Source organism: Anthonomus grandis, chromosome 8 (assembly GCF_022605725.1).
Source record: "Anthonomus grandis grandis chromosome 8, icAntGran1.3, whole genome shotgun sequence".
Lineage (NCBI taxonomy): Eukaryota > Metazoa > Arthropoda > Insecta > Coleoptera > Curculionidae > Anthonomus > Anthonomus grandis.
Genome location: NC_065553.1, coordinates 27,734,953 through 27,756,532, shown reverse-complemented (window position 1 = coordinate 27,756,532; position 21,580 = coordinate 27,734,953). Strand labels below are relative to the sequence as shown.

Below are 21,580 nucleotides of genomic sequence, written 5' to 3'. Positions count from 1 at the left end.
TTTTATGTAATTCACTATTATTTTTAAAAAAGTTATTGTATTTTATTTTATTTTATTTTTCCACACTTCCGATCAACCGTAATGATCAACTAATCAACAATCCTTGAGCCGTGTTACTATGCGGCTTTTAATATTAGGCCAAATAACTGCCAATACTTCAAAAACTATCAATTTTTGGACTAGATAACCTTATATAAATTTAACCTTATTTTTAATTATCCTTATGAAAAAATGATAAAAATAGGGGGTTTCTATTTAAAAAAATTGACTTTTAATGATTTTTTCATGTTAATTTTTAATGCTAGTTTTTGACCCCCCTGTATCTTATTTTAAGCCAAATATTAAAATAGTCTTTTAAAGTCTTTAAAAAGTAAAAATCTAATTCGGGAAAAAGTCGAATCAAAAGCACCACCAAACGAAAAAATTACTCGAAATTCTTAATTTAAATTAAAATTTAAATTTTAAGCAGCATTTTATTGTCATCTAATTGCATTAAACTTTTTGAATTTAACGGACCGCGTAACTCTTAGTACGTGTATATGTCGCAGCCTTCTACTGTAATCGGTCATTACATGAAAAGTCTGGCATTTTCATGAAACGCTGCCAAACACTGAAACACATAACTGTTACGCCGAAAGACTATAAATTTTAGACGTTACGTGTAACGTCAGCGTGCTTCGGCCGCTTGATGAAAACGAGCAAAATAACGTTAGGTGTCCGACTGTATTGGACGTTTCATGTAACGCTTCGAATCTACTTTGCACTTGCTGAATCGACATCAACGAAATAACACACATACTAATCTAAAAATTAATTTTATTACAAAAATAAATCAATAGAGGCTAGCTACAGTTCGAGAGCAAAAATATAGAAGAAAGTAAAACACGCATATATTAATCAAAGTAAACAAATGATAAGTTACTTATTAAAACACGGCAAGCTATTATGGCACCGACTGTTGCAAAGTACGGTATTTTTTTTGCAGATACACTTATTTTTAGTACACTGTTACACTGTACACATGCCATAAAGTTACCGCTTTTTTTATGCAAATCAGGGTTCAGGAGTTTTGTTTTAATAGGGGTATTAAGGATGATACTTTTAGTTATACACTAACATAAGTTTAGACACTTGCCACCCCTTCATAACCTCTAAAAAAAATTAAATTTGGTCAAAATCCCGATTTTTTCAAGAATGTTTATTATTTAGTGCCCTCTTACTTTTATGCAAATCAGAGTGCATGAGTTTTGTTATATTAGGGATTGAGGATTTTTAGGACACTTTTAGGAATAGACTTCTTATGCAAATATCACTATTAAAACAAAACTCATGCACTCTTATTTGCATAAAAGTAGGAGGGCACTAAATAATGAACATTCTTGGAAAAATTGGGATTTTGTCCAAATTTAATTTAGGTTATAAAGGGGTGGCAACTATTTTAACTTATGTTAGTGTATACTTAAAAGTGTATCAAAAATCCCTATTATAACAAAACTCCTGAACTCCGATTTGCATAAAAATAGGAGGGCACCAAGTAATACAAAATCTAGAAAAAGATCTGGATTCCATTCAAATTTAATTTTTATTTATGAGATACAAATACTAAAAAATATTATTTGTCCTCATGTACGCTTGTTTTTTTTTAAGATTAAATTTACTTTTTAATGCATAAAAAAGATAAAAATAAGTAGTATTACATAATTGTTTATACAGATTATGTTCATTTCCTTAGATTCTTTAAATTATCCGGCCTGACGCAAATAGTAGGCCTGTCACGTAGAGCGGTAATTTTATGGCTGGAATTTTATGGATAACTTCACACAAACGTCTTACTTAATACTTCAGTTACGTTCTAAAATCTGTTAAGATCACTGGGTCTATTTAAAAAAAGCAATACTTTTAGTATTTTCTGTGTATTTATATAAGTGTTAGAGGCCGGATTAAGGATACTCGATACATAAAGCACATTTGGTCTTATTATTTGTGCGTACATTATTTTTGTGTTTACCCGTGAATGTTATGTAAGAACTTCATACATACGAATGTGGAAATTTTATATCATTTAAAATTTTATAAAAACTTAAAATAACGAGGCGTATGATTACTACTTGTTAAAAAAAAGTTAGAAATATAAAAAAAAAATTGATTACCTCCACCAAATTCTCCGTCGTTGTTTCTTCCTCTTCTCTGTTCTTCGCCTTCTTTATCATGCTCCCGTTCGTCTTCATCGTTATTTAACGTTGAAGAAGCAAACCCGTCTTTTTCATCATCGTTCTTCTCTTTTCCGCCCGGTTCTACAATGACTGATGCTTGAACCTCTTCTTTATCTAAAATGGCAAGTTTTTAAAAATAGTTTGGAGAAATAGTTTGGTTCCAAAAGTTTGGAAAACTTGGACGGAAACATTAGCTCTTAACAGTTTATCAGTTTTTGACTTAATTCTGTCTAATTTTATATACAGGGTAATTGACGACCGATGGTGCATTTCACCGTATGTGAAAAGCGGATTGTAGCATTTCTAGAAATTTGGAAATTTGGTAGCCATAGTAACAGACAATGCTCTATCGGTCTAAAATTTTTTTCAGCACTACAGCGTTGCCGCTTATATATAAAAATGGCAACAACTTTGATTTTTAAAATAAAACACCCTATATATTTTTAAATATTTTGATACCTTGCTTCATTTTGAGCCTTTTTTAATTATTTTTCCCTATATCTAGCGGTTTTCGAGAAAAAAATAATTTTGCGTGTTGTTTTTTATTAAAAACCAAGGTATAAATAATTGTTTTTAATAATTTCTCAGCTATTTAAGTTTCTAAAAATCTCAAATTTTAAACAGCACTTTTCGAAACCATCTTGATTAACTTCCAAATGTATCTATGTATCCAGATATTTCATTTACTAAAATGGCAAAGAGTCAATTTTTTTAAATAGAACACCCTATATTTTAGTTTTTATTCTAATGAATAGTTAAAATACCTTTAATTTAATATAACACATTCCTGTACCCAAGTAGCCGCGTTTTCAAGATATTAGTTATTTTCTTGAAATTTGATAATTCTAATGATTTTTATTTTGTAAAATTACTTAGTTAGCCATGAAAATGTCACAATGATTTAATAAATGACAGTATTAAGTTAAAATATTAACATTGTCTCTTATGATCAACTTAATAAAAAAATGGAAGGCATTAACTACTTAAATGAGGATTTGATGATGTTATTTATTTTCATATACCAAGAATATGTAGAAAATTTAACGACATGTATCCAGATCTACTATCAATGAATCGGCGAAGAGACGGTGTATTAAGAGAACTGTATGACATGGTTGATGATAGATTGTTTAAGCGTATGGGACCATGGGATTAGCCGGCGAGATCGCCAGATCTGAAACCCATGGATTCTTATTTGTGGGGTAATATATAGGAAAGAGTGTATGTGTTACGCTCAATAGTCGAATTCGGGCATTGCCCGAAAAATATACGCAATTCTAGTTTTGAGCTAGAAATCTTTTCCAAACCCCAAAAAAAAAAATTTTATACGACTATTGAGCATTTTAAAATAAACAAAACTAGTTTTGCGCAGTATGAAATGAACAGAACTAGTTCTGTATATTTATGTTATCAGAACTAGTTTTGCTTATTTTGCAGCCTACCAAACCCAGGTAAAAAGTAGGGTTATGTTTATAATGTTGTTTTGAATTTATTTCGTTTGTGCTCGTGAAATTATAAATATCACAATTAATTATTTTAAGTACGATATTTAACCATTTACCTGTATAAAAATGCAAGCTGAATTCGAGTCACAATTAGTTCGGTTATTGGAGGCTTCAGGTACTCAAAAACATAATCTTATGAGGAAAGATTATTACCTCACTATAACTACTTAATGATGTAAAGGAGGCAAATTTGTGCAAAGCCCAATTAAAACCCCTATCTGCTAGTGTGGTGTGGAAAAGTTAATTAAAAAACGGAAAGAAGATTCTGATGCCATACTATATTTTGTTTCCACGGATGAAGTGTTTCCTATCGTTCACCAGGCTTATATTTCTACGGGTCATAAAGGGCATAAAGGTGTGTCTCGGAACAACACTAATTATTTACTAAATCTAATGTTAATATTGTACAATGCAAGTACCGCCCCATTGGCTAGACAAGTCGTTAAAAACAGCTACATATTACAAGATCCTATTGGCTGGTTTAGTTTACAAATTAGTTTGGGTTAGTTCAGGTTTGTTTGATTACCTTAAGTTGGTTTGATCTGGTTTGTTTTGATTTAGCGTGTCGAATAATCAAAAAAACTAACTTAAGCTAATCAAAACCAACCTGGACTAACACAAACTAATTTGTAAACTAAATCACCCAATAGAATCCTGAAATATGTAGCTGTTTTTAACGGCTTGTTCTAACCAATGGGACGGCACGCTATGGTGCGTCCGGGCGGTACTTGAGTTGTACAATATTAAATTAATTTAGTAAATATGCCTCCCGCTACCGGTATCCAAACAAATGCCAGGAAATTGTAGGATAACGACAAGAATTAACAATAACTTATAAGGTTAGTTAAAATTATTAGCAACCAATAAACTAATTTACGATCTCGAAAAACTGTTAAATGAAAGCAACGAACTTCAAAATACTATAGGTTCTATAGATGAAACCGAAGCAGTTGAAGATGGCGTGCAAGTTTCTATGATTCATAGGGAAAATATGGCAAATCGTAAAGTGCAAGTTCTTATAGTCAACAAGAATAATATGGATGATACCGAAGTGCATGCAACCTTCTATTATCGATTTAAAAAATATGGCGGATAGTGAAGTGCAGGATTTTATTCAAGATAGAGAAGAAGAAACTTCTAAAGTTAATATAGCCATTGAAAACACGAGAAACAAAAATGAACTTTCGTTATGTACTGTGTGTCAAAAGCCTAACACCATCGTGGAAAATTGCTCAAAGTGCAAAGCAGATCATGCTCTTGTCGAAAGAAAAATGTCCTCTGTAATTCTAAATGTCATCATTCAAGCTCTTGTTTAAATAATAGTATATTGTATACCTGGTAGGAAAAGCTTAACATTACCGGGCGATCGTAAAAATTGCCAGTCGAGGCGCAAGCCGAGACTGGCAATACGGAGTGCGGGAATGTGGCTTTTCCTACGAGGTCTACATACTATTTTTCCGAAAATCGGGAATCATTAAAATTACGGTAAATTATTACTAATCATGTTAAAAATTTCAAATCAACATTATTATTTTTCCCTTAAATAAAAGAAGCCATGAAACATCGTTTCGTAACTACGAAAACGAAGTACATTATTTTAAATTGTCAAACTTGACGAGTGAAAAGTTTATTTGTGGCGTCTTTCCAAAGTGTTGATTTGTTAACGTTTTAAAAAGCCAAAGTAACGTGTAAAATGATGAGTGATGATGACTGTTCCATTTCTGGAACCCCCCCCAGAACTCACGGAGGCAGTGAATGCTGCATCATTGGAATTGTTACCAGTAAAATCTAGAAATAAGTATAACTATGCATACAACCGCTTCATGGACTACCGTACGAATAAAAATGTAACTTCTTTCTCGGAAAATGTTGTAATGGCATACTTCTTGGAGCTTGGTTCCAAGATGAAATCTTCAACTTTATGGGCCAATTATTCAATGCTGAAGGCAACCCTTGCAATTAGACATGATGTGGATATATCTAAATATTCAAAACTTCGGGCATTCCTGAAACGGCAAGCACAGGCCTATAAGCCAAAAAAATCCAAGATTTTAACTAAAGAAGAAATAAACAAATTTATTCAGCAAGCTCCAGATAAGGAATATTTAATGATTAAGGTAACTTACAAAACTTCAAATTATATTTGGATTCTTTACATGCTTATTTATTGTTGTAGGTAGCTGTAATATTTGGAATTTCCGGAGCTTGCAGATTGGACGAGCTGGTTAAAATGACTGTACAAGATATACAAGACCTACTATCTAAACTTTTAGTTACCATACCGGATTCAAAAACCAATACATCAAGATCATTTATAGTAAACGAAATGTACTCAAATCTATACCGCAAGTATGTTTCCAAGACCAAGAGCTATGAATACCACTCGGATTTTTTTTAAGTACCAAAATGAAAAAGGTTGTAGACAAGTAGTAGGAATTCACCAATTTAGAAACGTGCCTAAAATAGTGGACAGTTATTAAACTCGAAAGAATATACCGGCCACTGTTTTTGTCGGTCTTCTGTCACAATGCTTGTTGATTCTGGTGGAGATATTACTAGTTTAAAGAGACTGGGTGGATGGAAATCAACATACGTCGCCGAAGGATATATAGAAGAGTCTCTTGCTAATAAGAAAGAAGTGGCAAATAACATTTTCAGAGCAGAAAAAAATCAAGAGAGTAAATAATATTTTTAAATTAACTGGATACTTACCAAAGAATAATTATTTATTTGATTTTGTATTTGTTTGTAATAATTTTAATAAATAAAATAAATTTAAATACCATTTCCAACTTTATATTTAATTTATTCCGATGCTGGCGCTAATTCAATAAAAGAAGCAGAATTAGAGCTGGTCATTTAGAAATATTCAAAACTAGTTCTGTGCATTTTAAATTGCGCAAAACTAGTTTTGTTTATTTTGTAATGCTCAAAAGTCATATAAATTTTTTTTTTCGGGTTTGGGAAATATTTCTTGCTCAAAACTAGAATTGCATATTTTTTGCGGGCAATGCCCGAATTCGACTATTGAGCGTAACATATGCAACACCAGAAAACAGTAAAGAAGAGCTATGTCAGCGAGTAATTACCTGTTTTGAAGAGCTAGATGAAATCGAAATTAGAAAAGCGACGGATATAACTACAAAAAAATAATCTTTTTTGAATATTTAGAGAATAATGGTAGTTATTTCGAAAATTTCCTATGTTGTCACTGTCATTCATTAAATCATTGTGACATTTTCATAGATAACTAAGTAATGTTTAAAATTATCAAATTTCACGAAAATAAGTATTTATTTCTAAAACGCGGCTACTTAGGTATACAACTATGTTATATTAAATTAAAGGTAATTTAACTGTCTATTAGAATGAAAAATAAAATATAGGGACTTCTATTTAAAAAATAGACTATTAGCCATTTTAGAAAATGAAGAATTTTAATAATTAATTTTCGACGACCCTATATAATGCTGATTAAATTGGGAATATATGGGAAGTTAATTAAGATGGTCTCTTAAAGTGGTGTTTAAAATTTGAGGATTTTTAGGAGTTTAAATGGCCGAGAAATAAACAATTAGTCATCCCCTGGTTTTAAACAAAAAACACGCAGAATTATTTTTTTCTCGAAAATTACTTGATAGGTATAAGGAAACATGATTAAAAAAGTCTGAAGCAGGAAATCAAAAAATCTAAAAATATATAGAGTGTGCCATTTAAAAAAAATCAAAGTTGTTGCCAGTTTTCTATATAAGCGGCAACACTGTAGTGCTGAAAATATTTTAGACCGATAGAGCATTGTCTGGTACTATGGCTACCAAATTTTTAGAAAAATGCTACGTTTCGTTTTCCATATACGGCTAACGTACCATCAGTCGTCAATCACCTATATACACACAACCAAACTTATATGGAATCACCTTGTATTAATACGTTGTTTCACTTGCAAGTCGCATCAAATTTATAATTTATTTATTTTTGAAAACTAAACAAGAATGCCATACATTGGGCTATCGGAAGTTCAGAGGGGAAGAATTATTGCTCTGGCAGAACAAGGCATGTCACAAAGGCAGATAGCTAGAACGGTGGCGGTTACACAAGGTGTTGTTTCAAAAACATATTCAAGATTTCTGGAATTGGGAACCTTAAAAAACAGACCAAGGAGAAGTCGTGAAAGAGCAACTACTGAAGGGCAGGATCGCTTTTTAGCTCAAATAGCAAGAAGAAATCCCACAACATCTCATCCAGAGCTTCAAAGGCAACTTTTACAAGCTACGGGTGTGAGTGTTTCTGTCGAAACTATTAGAAGAAGACTTCGCGCTCGGGAATTATTTAGCAGAAGACAGTTAAGGGTTCCAGAACTTTCAAGGCAACATAAAATTGACCGTTTAAATTGGTGTTTGGAGCATGAAAATTGGGATATTGAAAATTGGAAAAATGTCTTATGTTCGGATGAAACCAGAATAGGACTACGATCCGATGACCGGCGGATTCGCATTTTAAGAAGTAGAGGGAGACAAGCTAGACTTCGTGCTGCCAAACCTATCCCGAAATACAAAGGAGGTACTGTAATGTTTTGGGGTGGAATTATGATTGGTGAAAGAACTCCTTTAATTCCAATGCGACAAACCCTAACAGGTCAAAGGTATGTAGATTTGGTTAGATTTGGTATATACCCTCCACATACCAGCAGAGTTGCAAAATGTTTCTTAGAAACGGAAGGTATTGCCGTTTTAGAGTGGCCTTCTTGCTCACCGGATCTTAATCCTATAGAGTACTTATGGGATAAGATAAAAAGAAAGATTAGAGCTCGCCAGAATGCTCCTGGTAACACTGAGCAACTTATTCAAGCGGTTTTAGAGGAATGGACAAATGTTCCCCAAGAAGACATTGACAATTTGATAAATAGCATGCCTCGTCGAATTCGTGCTTGCATCGATGCTAGAGGTGGCAATACTGATTATTAACATTTAATTTTAAATTAACTTTCTTGTTAAATTGTCATATTCAGAAAAATCATTTTTATAGAAATCTACACTTTTTGTTTTTTGTTCTATTATTGTGAAAATTATAATCAGTTTTATTATTTTTTTTAATAAACTTGGTTTTGAAAAAGTGCCCTTTAATCCTCAATGACTATTTTTTTAAATAAATTCCATTTTGCGAAATTACTGGGTGATTCCATATAAGTTTGGTTGTGTGTATATTATAGTATAGTATATATTACTGTATACAGTGCATCCCAAAAGTTATGTCTAAATTCATTTAAAATTCAGAGGTGTGTTCGAAAAAAAAACGCTCGGACCCGTCGATTTTTATTTCAAGTTGCGCATTTTTGTACGTGAAGTTTGTATATACAGGGTTGCTCAAAAATTAATTAAGACCATCAACTTAATGTTTTCAAATGAAAGCACCTTTTTTTATTTCATCTTTGAATTTCGCGTGGAATTCTACGTATGTTTCATGCATCATGTCATATACCTAAAGTCAACAGTTATCGAAAAAAAGACGATTCATGTAACAAATAAAAAAAGAACAAAAATTAAGTTAAATGTTCAAAATGGTTACCATTCACGGCTTGACAATATCCAAGGCGATCAATAAAGTCTCGTTGCACATTTTCAATCATTTCCGGAGCATTTCTCTGCGAATTCTCTCTTTTAAGTCGTCTAGATTATTTGCCCTATTAACAAATACCTTCGACTTGAGGTATCCCCACAAAAAAAAGTCCATTAATGTTAGGTCAGGCGACCTAGCAGGCCATTCGATGGCTCCTCTCCTTCCTATCCACTTGACCAACTGGGAAAGGTTTCATCCAAAAATGTACGCACAGTGGCAGCATAGTGCGGAGGAGCGCTATCTTGCTGGAAAATTAGTTCTTCGTCAGGATAGTCTGGGTCCAATGGATTTGGAAATAAAGCTAGTAATGCTGGAACTAATTTAAATTGGAGAAACTCGAGATACACTTGTCCCGTTAAAGTCTGTTCAAAGAAAAGGGGGCCTATTACTCTTCCGCGCACTATTCCACACCACACATTTAGTTTTTGAGGGTACTGGGTGTTTACCTCCATCATCCAATGCAGATTTTCTGTTGCCCAACATCGACAATTTTGTCTGTTCACACTACCATTCAAACAGAACGTGGCTTCATCGGAAAAAAATAATATTTGTTACTAAATTATTATTTAGATTGCACATGTTTTCTAAGCGTTCACAAAAGTCATTTCGCCTATCGAAATCGTCATTAAATAACTCTTGCACAGGAAAAACTTTGTAAGGGTGATATTTGTGCTTTTTAACTATTAGGTGAACTATAGATTTCGCCGTGTGTAAATTTGCCCCAATCTGCGACAGAGGAGTGCATGGATTTTCTTCCAAAGAAAGCAAAACGTCAAGTTGTTCATTTTCATCTCGAGCAGGACGACCAGATTTCGGCAGATCTCTAACCTGACCGAATTCTCTAAATTTAGCCTCTATTCTACTCACCACCTTTTGACATATCGGAGAACGATCAGGATGGATTTTATTGAGCAGCTTCTCTTTGAGTACGTGTTCTATCACCAAACCCAACCATGCACTGAATTTCTATATTTTCTCGTTTCGTTAACTTTACCATTGTGAAAACCGCAACTTTGCTCGTACACTTCACACTTGACAATATCTGTTTGGCGTACAACTGTCATACAGTTTCTATGAAAATACACGGTCACCAGGCAATAATAAAAAACACGAATGAATGGAATTGTGCTCTGTATAAAAATTCTCAGAGATAAGGTGACTCGTAAGGTGAACTTCAATAACAATGTTTGGTCGTCTTTTTTTCGATAACTGTTGACTTTAGGTATAGGACATGATGCATTAAACATACGTAGAATTCCACGCGAAATTCAAAAATGAAATAAAAAAAGGTGCTTTCATTTAAAAAAATTAAGTTGATGCATCGTAATTTATCGTAATTTATTTTTGAGCAACCCTGTATATACAAACTTCACGTACAAAAATGCGTAACTTGAAATAAAAATCGACGGGTCCGAGCGTTTTTTTTTCGAACACATCCCTGAATTTTAAATGAATTTAGACATAACTTTTGGGATGCACTGTATATTTGCCGTTAACGATAATCTTTTTGGCGGTTTCTTTTATCATCAAAGGCTCTCCCAGCGGCACCTTTGACAAATAAACCTAAACCGCAAAATAGAATATTGGTGGAGGCAACTATAGGTATTGGGCGGTTTTCAATCTCAGTTACCTCCTTTTTCCTGGTTCGGTTGACTATTTTGGACGGCAACGTCCCTGCTACCGCTAGCCACGGGTGAGGTACGACCATCTGCCGACGCCACAGGCTTGGAGTCTAGCAACCTTGGCCTACCGGAATCTTGATCAGTAGTACCAGAGGAGAAATCGAAGGCTTCTGTAGTACGATTATTGTGCAGAGGACTATCGCCTGACATAATCGACCTAAAATAAATAAAGTACATATAATAAATTATAAAAAAAAAGTTCTTGAGTTTTAGGACAATATTGTGGTATGTATCAGTTTTGGCTATTCCCATATGATTAAAGCGCTACTCATATTGGTCAGAACGGAGGGTCCAGGTTAGGAATGTTTAGGAACGTAGAGGCGTTGTAGCCATAAAGAGCGAGAAGTACTAGATTTTTGAGAATTACCTTCTTGTTGGTCTTAATCTTAAATTGTATCTAGGTAGATAAGAAAAGTACGTGATATCATTTTATTTGTTTCTTTTTTCCACGGTAAAAACTACGAAATAGTTGTATTTTAAATATACATACAGTGACCGCCTAAAGTTCCGCATAAATTCGGTGGAACAAAAAAAAGATATGACGCCATCGGTAATTTTTTTAAATGGAATCCTATATTTTTTATTGCATTTATGAAATATAGGCGAAATTCCAAGCAAGTTTCGTATAACACACATTATTTCACAACTCAACTGTTTCAGATATATTTACATTTAACCAACAAGAAAGCAAGTAAGTACGTCTATTTACAAATTAAGATAAAATGAAGGATAAAATGTTATAAACTGTGAAAACTCTTATTAATGTATCAAATGTTCAAACTGATCCCCATTTAATTCTTGGCAGAAAGCAAGACGGTTTACAAACTCATGTAAAACACTAAATTATTTCGGGTGATATACGTCTAATTTCATATCTAATTATTTTTTTCAAATCTTCTACGTTGTTTGGCTTCTCAATGTAAACTTTACTTTTCAGGTATACCCCCCATAGAAAATAGTCGCAGGGATTTGGGTCTGGTGACCTGGCCGGCTACTCCAAGTGGGAACACTGTATCCAAGTAATTACGAACATCTCGAAAGAAATGTGGCGGTGCGCCGTCTTGCTGAAACCGAAAATTATCTGTCGGGACAGCAGGGTCTTGTTCGTCTGGGTATAGGGCAGCCAAAGCAGGGAAAAGATCTTCTTGAAGAAAATTCAAATTGCGTTGTCCTGTTAAGTTTTCTTCGAAAAAGTATGGCCCTATTACTTTATTTTCCACGATACCAGCCCAAACATTAATAGATTTACGGTACTGTGTATGAGCCTCAGTTGCCCAGTGTGGATTTGACACTGACCAGTACCGACAATTTTACCGATTTACGACACCGTTTAAACAAAAAGTTGCTTCATCCGATAACAAAACTCGTAACACAAACTGACGGTTATTATTGCTAATGTTCATTATTTGCTCGCAAAATTGGTTTCTTCGATCAGGATCGTCCTCGTTTAATTCGTGTATTGGTCTAATTTTATAAGGGTGGTATTCATTTGCGTTTTACCGACGTTCCGGCTATATTATTATCAACTGAAATTTGCGAAGTTGTCTTATTTGGATTTTCTTCGACGGAGAGCAGAACGTTTAATTTTGTTTCTTCAGAAATTTTTGGACGACCTGATCTTGGCAAATCCCTAACATGACCTGAAGTTATGAATTTGTGCTCTATTCTACTAACTGTTGACTGAGAAATAGGATGGTTTGGGTATTTGGCATTAAACAGTTCACTTACTTCTTTTTGCGTGCGCACTTGATCCCCGTACCCTAGCATCATCAAAATTTCAATTCGTTGGGTTGAGTTTCTGTTAAATTAGCCATAATTTATTCTGATAAAAACTATTAATTTTCGAACTGACAGTGACATTCGAAAATGGAGATCTTTTACAAGTGCAACCATGGAAATTTGGCAGTGTTTATAACATTATTTTTATCCTTGATTTTACCTTAATTTGTAAATAGACGTACTTACTTGTTTTCTTGTTATTTAAACGTAAATATTTCGGAAACAGTTGAGTTTTAAGATAAGGTGTGTTATACGAAACTTGCTTAGAATTTCGACTATATTTCATAAATGCAATAAAAAATATAGCATTCCATTTAAAAAAATGACCGATGACGTCATATCTTTTTTTTGTTCCACCCTGTATACAAAAATGTATGTGAAATAATGCGCAACTTAAAATAAAAATCGACGGGTTCGAGCGTTTTCTCAAAAAATCATGTCTCTAATTTTTATCGAATTTATGCGGAACTTTAGGCGGTCACTGTATACAAACTAATAAAAGTTTATATTTAATATTAAATAATTAATATTAATTATTAATTAAGTTATTATTTAATAATTGTTTTTAGTTTTGTATACTTGATATTATTTATTGACATATAAATAAATTATTACCTTATTTACATATAGGTTTGGGAATGATTTGCACTAAATCTGCAAATTCTAAAAATTTCTATAACGTTTTTACTCTCAAATTTATCTACAGAAACTCCTCTAAAGATTTAATAGATATAAATATTCAATTTTATGTCAAAATTATCCGTGACTAATCAGAAAGTTTTTCACATACAAGAGACGCTGACATACGAGATTACTGCATAAGTAATAAGTGCATATTTGACTAAAACCCTTTTATAAGAATATGCCAATATTCTCAAAGAAATACTGCCTTAACATTCGGACCATTTAACATTGATGAGATAAAAATGTTTTCTGAACGATCTGAAATGCCATCAGAACTAACCAAATGATGATAATAATGATTCTTACCGATCGTTCCGGTCAATATATTCAAAATCATATCCATCCATTGCACCTCTATTAATAAAAAAAGCCAGTTTTCTTAAAAAAAATAAACACAAATCCGGCTCACAAAAACCACTAAATTGTATCGGCTCTTCGTCCGCCTACAAAGAACCGTCAAAGATGTTTTAACACAGTCGAACGCCTTTTTGACTCCTTATTGTCCCCGGGCGACAAAGAAACTGAGATTTTTTCGCTCATAATACAGAAAATCGGTACCCTAACACCGGAAGCGCTTAAGAATCGCTTTTAAAACCAATTAGGTAATAGAAGAAAGTCTAAAAATATCTTGAGACAGAGTCTATATATGGAGTAGACGTTCTTGCGTCGGCTGTGAGAGACTGAACGCCATGGTACTGTCCCATGGTATCTCCACCTATTTTTAGATTTTATTGTGACGGTACTGGTCGCGGAATGTACCACGTCGGGTCGATTATGACTCGATTAAACAAAGGTGAACGGATTACAGGGGCTATGCGTCAAGAAAGACTAATATTTGCACTTTTTTTCGTTATGCAGTGTGCATTTTCTTCATAAAATGATGAAAGATATGCTTTGACGTATAAATGTCATAGTTCTCATGGCAGATCTTCATCTTTAAAAATATTACGTCATTAATACGATCTATCAAAAGAAAATTATAGCGTCTTAAAATTTTTTAAGTAAACTATACATTCATGATGCCATTGTGTTTTCACAGTCCATCATTTTGTTGCATGCATTTTGCTTTTGGGACTGCATGTCTTTACGTTAAAAAATTGTTGGACGTTTCAATCGCTATTTTGTTTTGACAGTCTGCCATTTTGCTGTTGCTATATATTAAACATTGGTGATTTAAAATTAATTTAACGAAAATAATTTCTGGATGTTTCAAAAGCTGCCTCTTTAAAATACGTTGCCATTTTGTTTTTGAAACTACACGTCTTTACGTCAAAAAATTGTTAATATTTCAGCCATTTATTTAATATTTATGATTTAAATTTAATTCAATGAAAAGAATTGGGGTATGTTTCAGAAGCTGTCTGTTTAAACTACGCTGCCATTTTGTTTTTAGAACTACACGTCTTTATTTACGTAAAAAAATTGTTTGGCATTCAAGCCACCATTTTGTTTTGACAGTCCGCCATTTTGATGTTGCCATTTGCTGAACATTGATGATTTAAATTTAATTCAATGAAAAGAATTTGGCTGTATTTCAAAAGCTGCCTGCTTAAAATACGACAGTTGATATAATCGCCAACCGAATCAAAAGAAAATGGCGGCCTCTTAAATATTGTCTAGTTAAATATCTTCTACGCCACTATTTTGTTTTGATACTCTGCTATTTTGGTTTTAAAACTGTAATTTTTCACGTCAAAATATAGCTAACTAATGTAATTAACGTAATATATACAGGTTGTTTCAGAACTATGGGATCAAACTTCTGGGGGTTGTTCAGTGCAACAGAAGAATCCATTTGAGTATAGGAATCCATGTCCGGAAATGCGTCACAACGCCACTACGGCCCTAAGACGCGTTATGAATAACCCCTAGAAGTTTGATCCTATAGTTCTGAAACACCCTGTATAATCCAATAAAGTTGACTTAAAAGAAAATGACTTCAGCAACATCGCGATAATGATTGGTTGTCTTCAAAACTACCAAACTCTTGATAGTAGAAATGCTATCACAACTAGAAGACCAAGAAGAACTTTAGAGCAAAGACCAAAAGCTCTATGAAGAAAAAATCATACAACTAGAAAAAGTAATCATAGTATTTTGCATAGACGTATTTGTAGCCTACAATAAATGTATTCAAGCTTTATGATATAATACTAAACTACAATATCAACAGAGAGGTACTAACTTAATACTGAAACTTCTAACTAACAGAGAAGCACACATTATAGATAAAGATGGAAATACTATAGGATCTAACTTAATAACAACTGGACTTGTCCAAGGGACCCCGCTTAGTCCATTACTGTTTAACATTTACACAGCCAATCTACAGAAGAAAATACCAAGAAATATGCAGATGATTTGGCAATGCTAGTGGAAAGTTCGAGGCTAGTGCAAACTATAAATAAGTTAAACAGAGGCCTCATAGCTCTAAAGAAATTATTCAAGGATATAAACTTTAAAATATCTGCTAACGAGTCAGTTGCCATGCTCCATCTACCCAAGAAACATCAAATCCCTGCGTCAAAGATCCGTTATGATGATCAGGATATAAGATCGGTTACTAATTATAAATGATTCTCACAGATACACTCACAACCTGCATATTGAAAATTTATAATACAGGTTGCACAGCAATGTCTCACCTGGATTATGGAAGTCAACTAATAAACAACACTACAAAGGTGCTAAAAAATAAAATAAAAAGAAAATGACTCCATTATGGAATTGGTCAGGAAAGAGACTAATGGAGAGAAAATGAGAGGATATTTTAGAAATAAAGGAACCTCTTATCTCATGATGGTCTATGCAGAAATAAAACCTTATGAAGGTAAAATAAAAAAACACAAAATTCTACCATGTTTTCAGTATGATAGATCCAGTTTAAAGAAACACCGGTCATCAACTTAAATCTAAAAAAGGGAGATCCTAACACAAACCAAAAACTTCTAGAATATAAGAATACAAAACTATCGGACTGGGTAGAAATTTACACATTATTGGAAAGAAAAACGAGAAAAGCATCATTTGGAGTAATTTGTCCACAAGAGAACCACAAGTATTCTTCAATGCTACCAGACAATACCCAGATATGCACGGCAAATATACAACTAACTCAGAAAGTGCCATCAAAAGAATCTCATCAATAAAAATAACAACTGATTTAGATCATATATAGATTTCGGGGCATGAAAACAAACCGAGAAATGAAGTAGCTGATATCCTGGCAAACGTTGGAAGAACTATCAGGATGCCATATGATATTAAACTATATGTAAGAGATATTTTACCATTACTCAAAGAAAAACAATAAATCAAATGCGACATAATGTGAAGAATACCATTAGAATTCAAAGCAAGGCAGGTACATGAATGCACCGAATAAACTAAAAACAAAACCCTGGTTCTCTACATTAGAGTACCAGCCAAGAAAGACTATAACAAGAATAAGAATAGGACACTGCTTAGCCCCTCAACGGTTATACAAGTTTAGATTAAAAGAAAACCCTCTTTGTTCTTGTAGAAAATTAGGTAGTATAGATCATGTGTTACATGAGTGTATAAACATTAATTCAATTCAATAATACCATAAAAATCAAACGGTCGGAACTGTGGGGAAATTTTAAAGTAAAAATAATAAAATGTATAACGAAAAATAGTCCAAGACCATTATCCTGACCATACAATTTCCTTCCTATTCTGTAAATGTCTATCGCTGGATGTAAGCATTCTAACATGCTCCCCGTATATACAAAAACAATTAGGCAAATAAAAAAAGCAACTAAAAAGATAAAAGTTTAAGTAAAAATTAAAAGTAATAAAAGTAAAGTGGCTAAAGTAGTAAACAAGCTTGTCATCAATGGGAAAAAACAAGCTACCCATAAAACATTGAGCTGTTCCAGAGCGATTTCAGAGACAAACGACAAACGGAAGCAATGTAAGTTACTACAGAGTGGCGACAGGAAGCAAGAAACAAGAAGTAACAGAGATAAAATTGTGGATAGGACAACAGTACTAAACCCCCGAATCAAGACGAGACATTGAGTGAATTGTGAGTGAATCAAGAAACAGAGCCCAAAAAGAAGCGGAGAGAGTAGAAATCTCCGGACTATGATTCGACAGTTGTGGTATGTTTTAGTTGCCTTTATAGTAACAGCTTATGAAACTTGAATTAGCGCTATAATATTTTAAAGAAAAGACGAGTAAAAACTTACAAGAATTTCTCGTATATCAGTAAAAACGCGAGAATCTCAAACCACCAGACCGCAAAACACATCACATCCGCTCGTACTAGATGAACATTTTTTAATAGTTTGCCAGCCACTAATACTAATCACGCACTATTTACTTTAAAGTAATAATAACAAAAGCCCATATTATCAAATATAATAGTCACCTACTATCAGTACTATCCCACGTATAAAACTAAACGAAATATCAAACGCAGCATTCGATATACGGATTGCAAAGGTCGACCAAAAATTAAACATTAAGCAGATGTAATTGGAGCCCATATACGTAATTCGAGATTGGTTTATTAAACAAAAGGAGCTTTATTGGTGTTTATTTTATCTGCAAATAGGGTCACATGCAGAAAGGTGCCATTGATTTAAGTCACAGGTATCGAATATATTGAACAATAAGGTCAAATGATTACACGTGTTTTGTACTAGGGAACATCAGATCTACTGTAAGAAAGAAACAGGAATAATAAACTTTACGAATTGGTAAAACTCAAGTCAACTGGACTCTTGGCTTTTGTTATTTCCAATTTTTCTACGTCCAACTTTTTACCTTTAAGACATTCATATAATACTTTCACATTCTTATCTATGGTAGTCAAACATCCTACAGATAGACAAAACCCATAGTCAACCCAACAATCTGTCTAAATATTATCCGTTCAAAAGTTTTGTTTCAGTAGTAAAAAAATGACAGGACCAATTAATTTCGAAACAATATCTAACACGGATGGTTTTTCGGCACTTTACTTGAATCCGCTTTATTTCAGGTGACCTGGAAAAAATATTCAACAAAAACGTTTATTTGAAAAAATATCCGAAATAATTTAAGCCATAGCTGAAAATTATACCTTTTCTATGACTTCGGTAAATGCTAAAAAATTTTTTGTTTTTTTAAATTCCCAAAAGAATATTTTGATTACTTCTAGACAGTTGACTGAATTCAATTATCTCACAGCGAAAAAGAGAGGCTACCTCAACTGCCTCGACGAACATTTAATTTCTGCCAGGCAGTTGAATGAGTTCAATCATCATCCATTCATCGGCTGCAAGTCAACTACCTGAACGGTTTTTTGTTTTGTTGAGGAACTTGAGAGCATTGAACCCTTAAACAGAAAAAAAGGATAGTAACAGTTCAGTTACCTGGAAGAATCATTTGATTTGTTCCAGGCAGTTGAGTGAATTCAATCAATTCACAGTGAATATATAAATTTCATTTATTTTTACATTTTCATTTATATTCTTTGACCACTAAAAAATTGTAAAAATGGTAGAGAGATTATAAATGTAACTTATATCTTGTATGTGTAAAATATCCTAAAGTAATTAATTATATTTAATAAACGTATATTTTATAAACACCCTGTATTCATTTATAAGTGTCTCAACCGCCCGAGAATTATCGTACATCCTTGAAAATCTATACCCTAAACATAAATAATAATATAAGCAGAGATTGAGAGAGACCCAAAGAAGTAAAAGAGTCAGTGAGTGCTAGCACTTCGGCTTATAAAGAGCCATGTATATAGAGTGGTCATAGTTGACCAGGTGTGGTGGTGTTTGTCCACTAGGTGGATATTAGAATGGTTGTGATTGTTTTGTGCACAGGTTAATCATGTCGACATGTGAGTAATATTTTATATTGTTGTTGTATAAGTCCATGGCTAGAGTTTTATGGTATACCAGAGTTTGTCGCTGTTTAGCGAGGTATTACCAGGTTGTGGTCGATTGTGTAGCAATCGACAGGGATGCCCTCTGAGCGCGCAGTTCCTTCGAGTTGGTCTTGTGAGTTATAGAGGGCCCTCACTTGTCTTCTCGATTGACACATTTGGATTCTAAGATCTCGGTATATGTTATCTTAGTTTCCGAGTGTTGAGATGCTTACTGCTTAGCGGCAGTGGAGCGTCTGGGGTAGCCTTAACTATTTTAGGGGACACTAGCTAGTCGTCGAAGAAAGAAGATATATATGTAAATTATTAGCAAACATAAAGTAACTATATTGATGGTTGTTGGCATGACTGAATCAAGGGGACCGAGGATCCCCGGTGAGTAAACTTAATCTTTATTAGATGGGTCAGTACAGAAATCGTAAACATTTTTGTTTCATGGTACTCTCAATCTCTTGCTGTATACATGGTGAAGCTCGCTGAATGAATTGCATTGTCAATACTCACGTAAGTTTAATTTTAAAAATACCGAAATTTTACATGTGAGAGTTGGAAAAATTCTTAAAAAGTTGTTAACTGAACAAATAAATTTTAATATTTTTTTAAAGCTTGGCTAACGCTCATATATAAATTCTTTTAAGAGTTTTTTTTTTGGAAATAATGAAAAATTCAAAAATGTTTTAACTTTTAAAGGTTAAGGTCTCTTTCACACGGTCAGGGTGTTTGTCCGTCCGAGTTTCTTCCCGTCACCCGAAATAGTAGAAATACATAGTTTAACATATTATGTTCTTTCATACTTTCCGGGCACGGGTGAATCGCCGTCCGGTCACACAAAACGCTCGGATATACCCGCTAGAGCTCACGGAGCACGGACGGGCAAACGCCCGTACTATGCTCTAGCAGACCATAGTGCGCAATGAATGCGTTTACATGATCCGGGTGTTTAATTGTCCGATTGGTCTATACCTGTCTGCAGGACAGTACCGTGTAGGCTGTTGTGAAAACTGTGTGTTTACTTTGTATTGTAGCTACGAGTATTTAATCATGTCGAAAAAAGTAGAAGAAATAGATTCTGAAATCCTGATTAGTTTAGTTTAGAATAAACCAGAAATTTGGGACAAAGCTGCTGAGGATAACAAAAATCGCAATAAAAAAACTGAGGCATAGAGACTTATTTGCGCCTAGTTGAAAGAAAATTTTGAAAATTTGAGTGACGGAGAAAGAAAAGAGTTTGGTAACTTTACAATTATTTTATTACTTGCCTCTTATTTTTTATGAACATTGAACTAAACATACGCTAAGGTTGGAAAATAGTATTTATAATACAACAAGTTATCTAAATTTTTGACAATTGCCATGTTACTTTGCCTACTTCAGTTAGAAAATAGTCACTTAGGACTTTTCTAATATCATTAGCCGCCCTTCCACTTTGCATATTTGGTTGTGCTGGCAAATCATTCATACCCAAAACTGTCATGGTATCCTCAAAGTTATAGCCATCTCTTTCCTTCACGAAACTGTGAAGCACTACACAAGCTTTCACAATACTAACAGCAAAATCTGTATTAACATTCAAAGGTCGATGCAAAATTCTCCATTTGTTTGTCAGTATACCAAAGGAACACTCAACATATCTCCTGGTTCGGCTGAGGCGATAATTGAATATTCTTTTTTTCTGTGAAAGTTTCTTTCCTCCAAAAGGCCGTAGTAAATTAGTATTTAATCCGAAAGCTTCGTCTCCTATAAGAAAATAAGGTATATTTGGACCTTCAGAACCAGCTAAAGGCTTTGCAGGTGGCAATTCCAAGGTCTTTTCTTGTATACTCTTCCACAAAGTACTTTCTTTAAAAATAATTGAATCACACTCACTTCCATATGCGCCTACATCAACATAAGTGAATCGATGGAGTCAGCGACTGCCATCAACACAACTGAGAAATAGGACTTATAATTTATAGTATAACGAACCACTAAACTCGGGTTTTACAATTCTAATATGTTTTTCGTCTACCGCACCAATGCAGTGGAAAAAATTTGCTCGTTTTTCGAATCCAGTTGGAACTGACTCGCAGAGTTCTTTCGTAAGTTTAGGAATAAATTCTTATACTAAAGATGACCAGAGAATGTTACAGACCTCCCGAACAATTTTTGTACTTGTAGAAATTCCCAGTCAATAGCTATAATACAGATCTG

The 21,580-nt window shown here is 33.6% G+C and overlaps 1 protein-coding gene across 5 annotated transcripts in view; it reads right to left on the bottom strand.

The window, feature by feature from the left end:
- Positions 1-21,580, bottom strand: part of LOC126739428 (uncharacterized) — a 56,797-nt gene that overhangs the window by 2,162 nt on the left and 33,055 nt on the right. For 3 of the 5 annotated variants that reach the window (XM_050445110.1, XM_050445113.1, XM_050445111.1), the window contains exons 2-3: positions 10,965-11,173; positions 2,151-2,327 (exon numbers count right to left, since the gene is read on the bottom strand). In XM_050445110.1, coding sequence (XP_050301067.1) covers positions 2,151-2,327; positions 10,965-11,173 — 386 coding nt within the window. Of the gene's footprint in view, positions 1-2,150; positions 2,328-10,964; positions 11,174-13,785; positions 14,167-17,693; positions 17,858-21,580 lie in introns of those variants that run through there. The other 2 variants (XM_050445112.1, XM_050445114.1) reach the window with 2 other exon arrangements.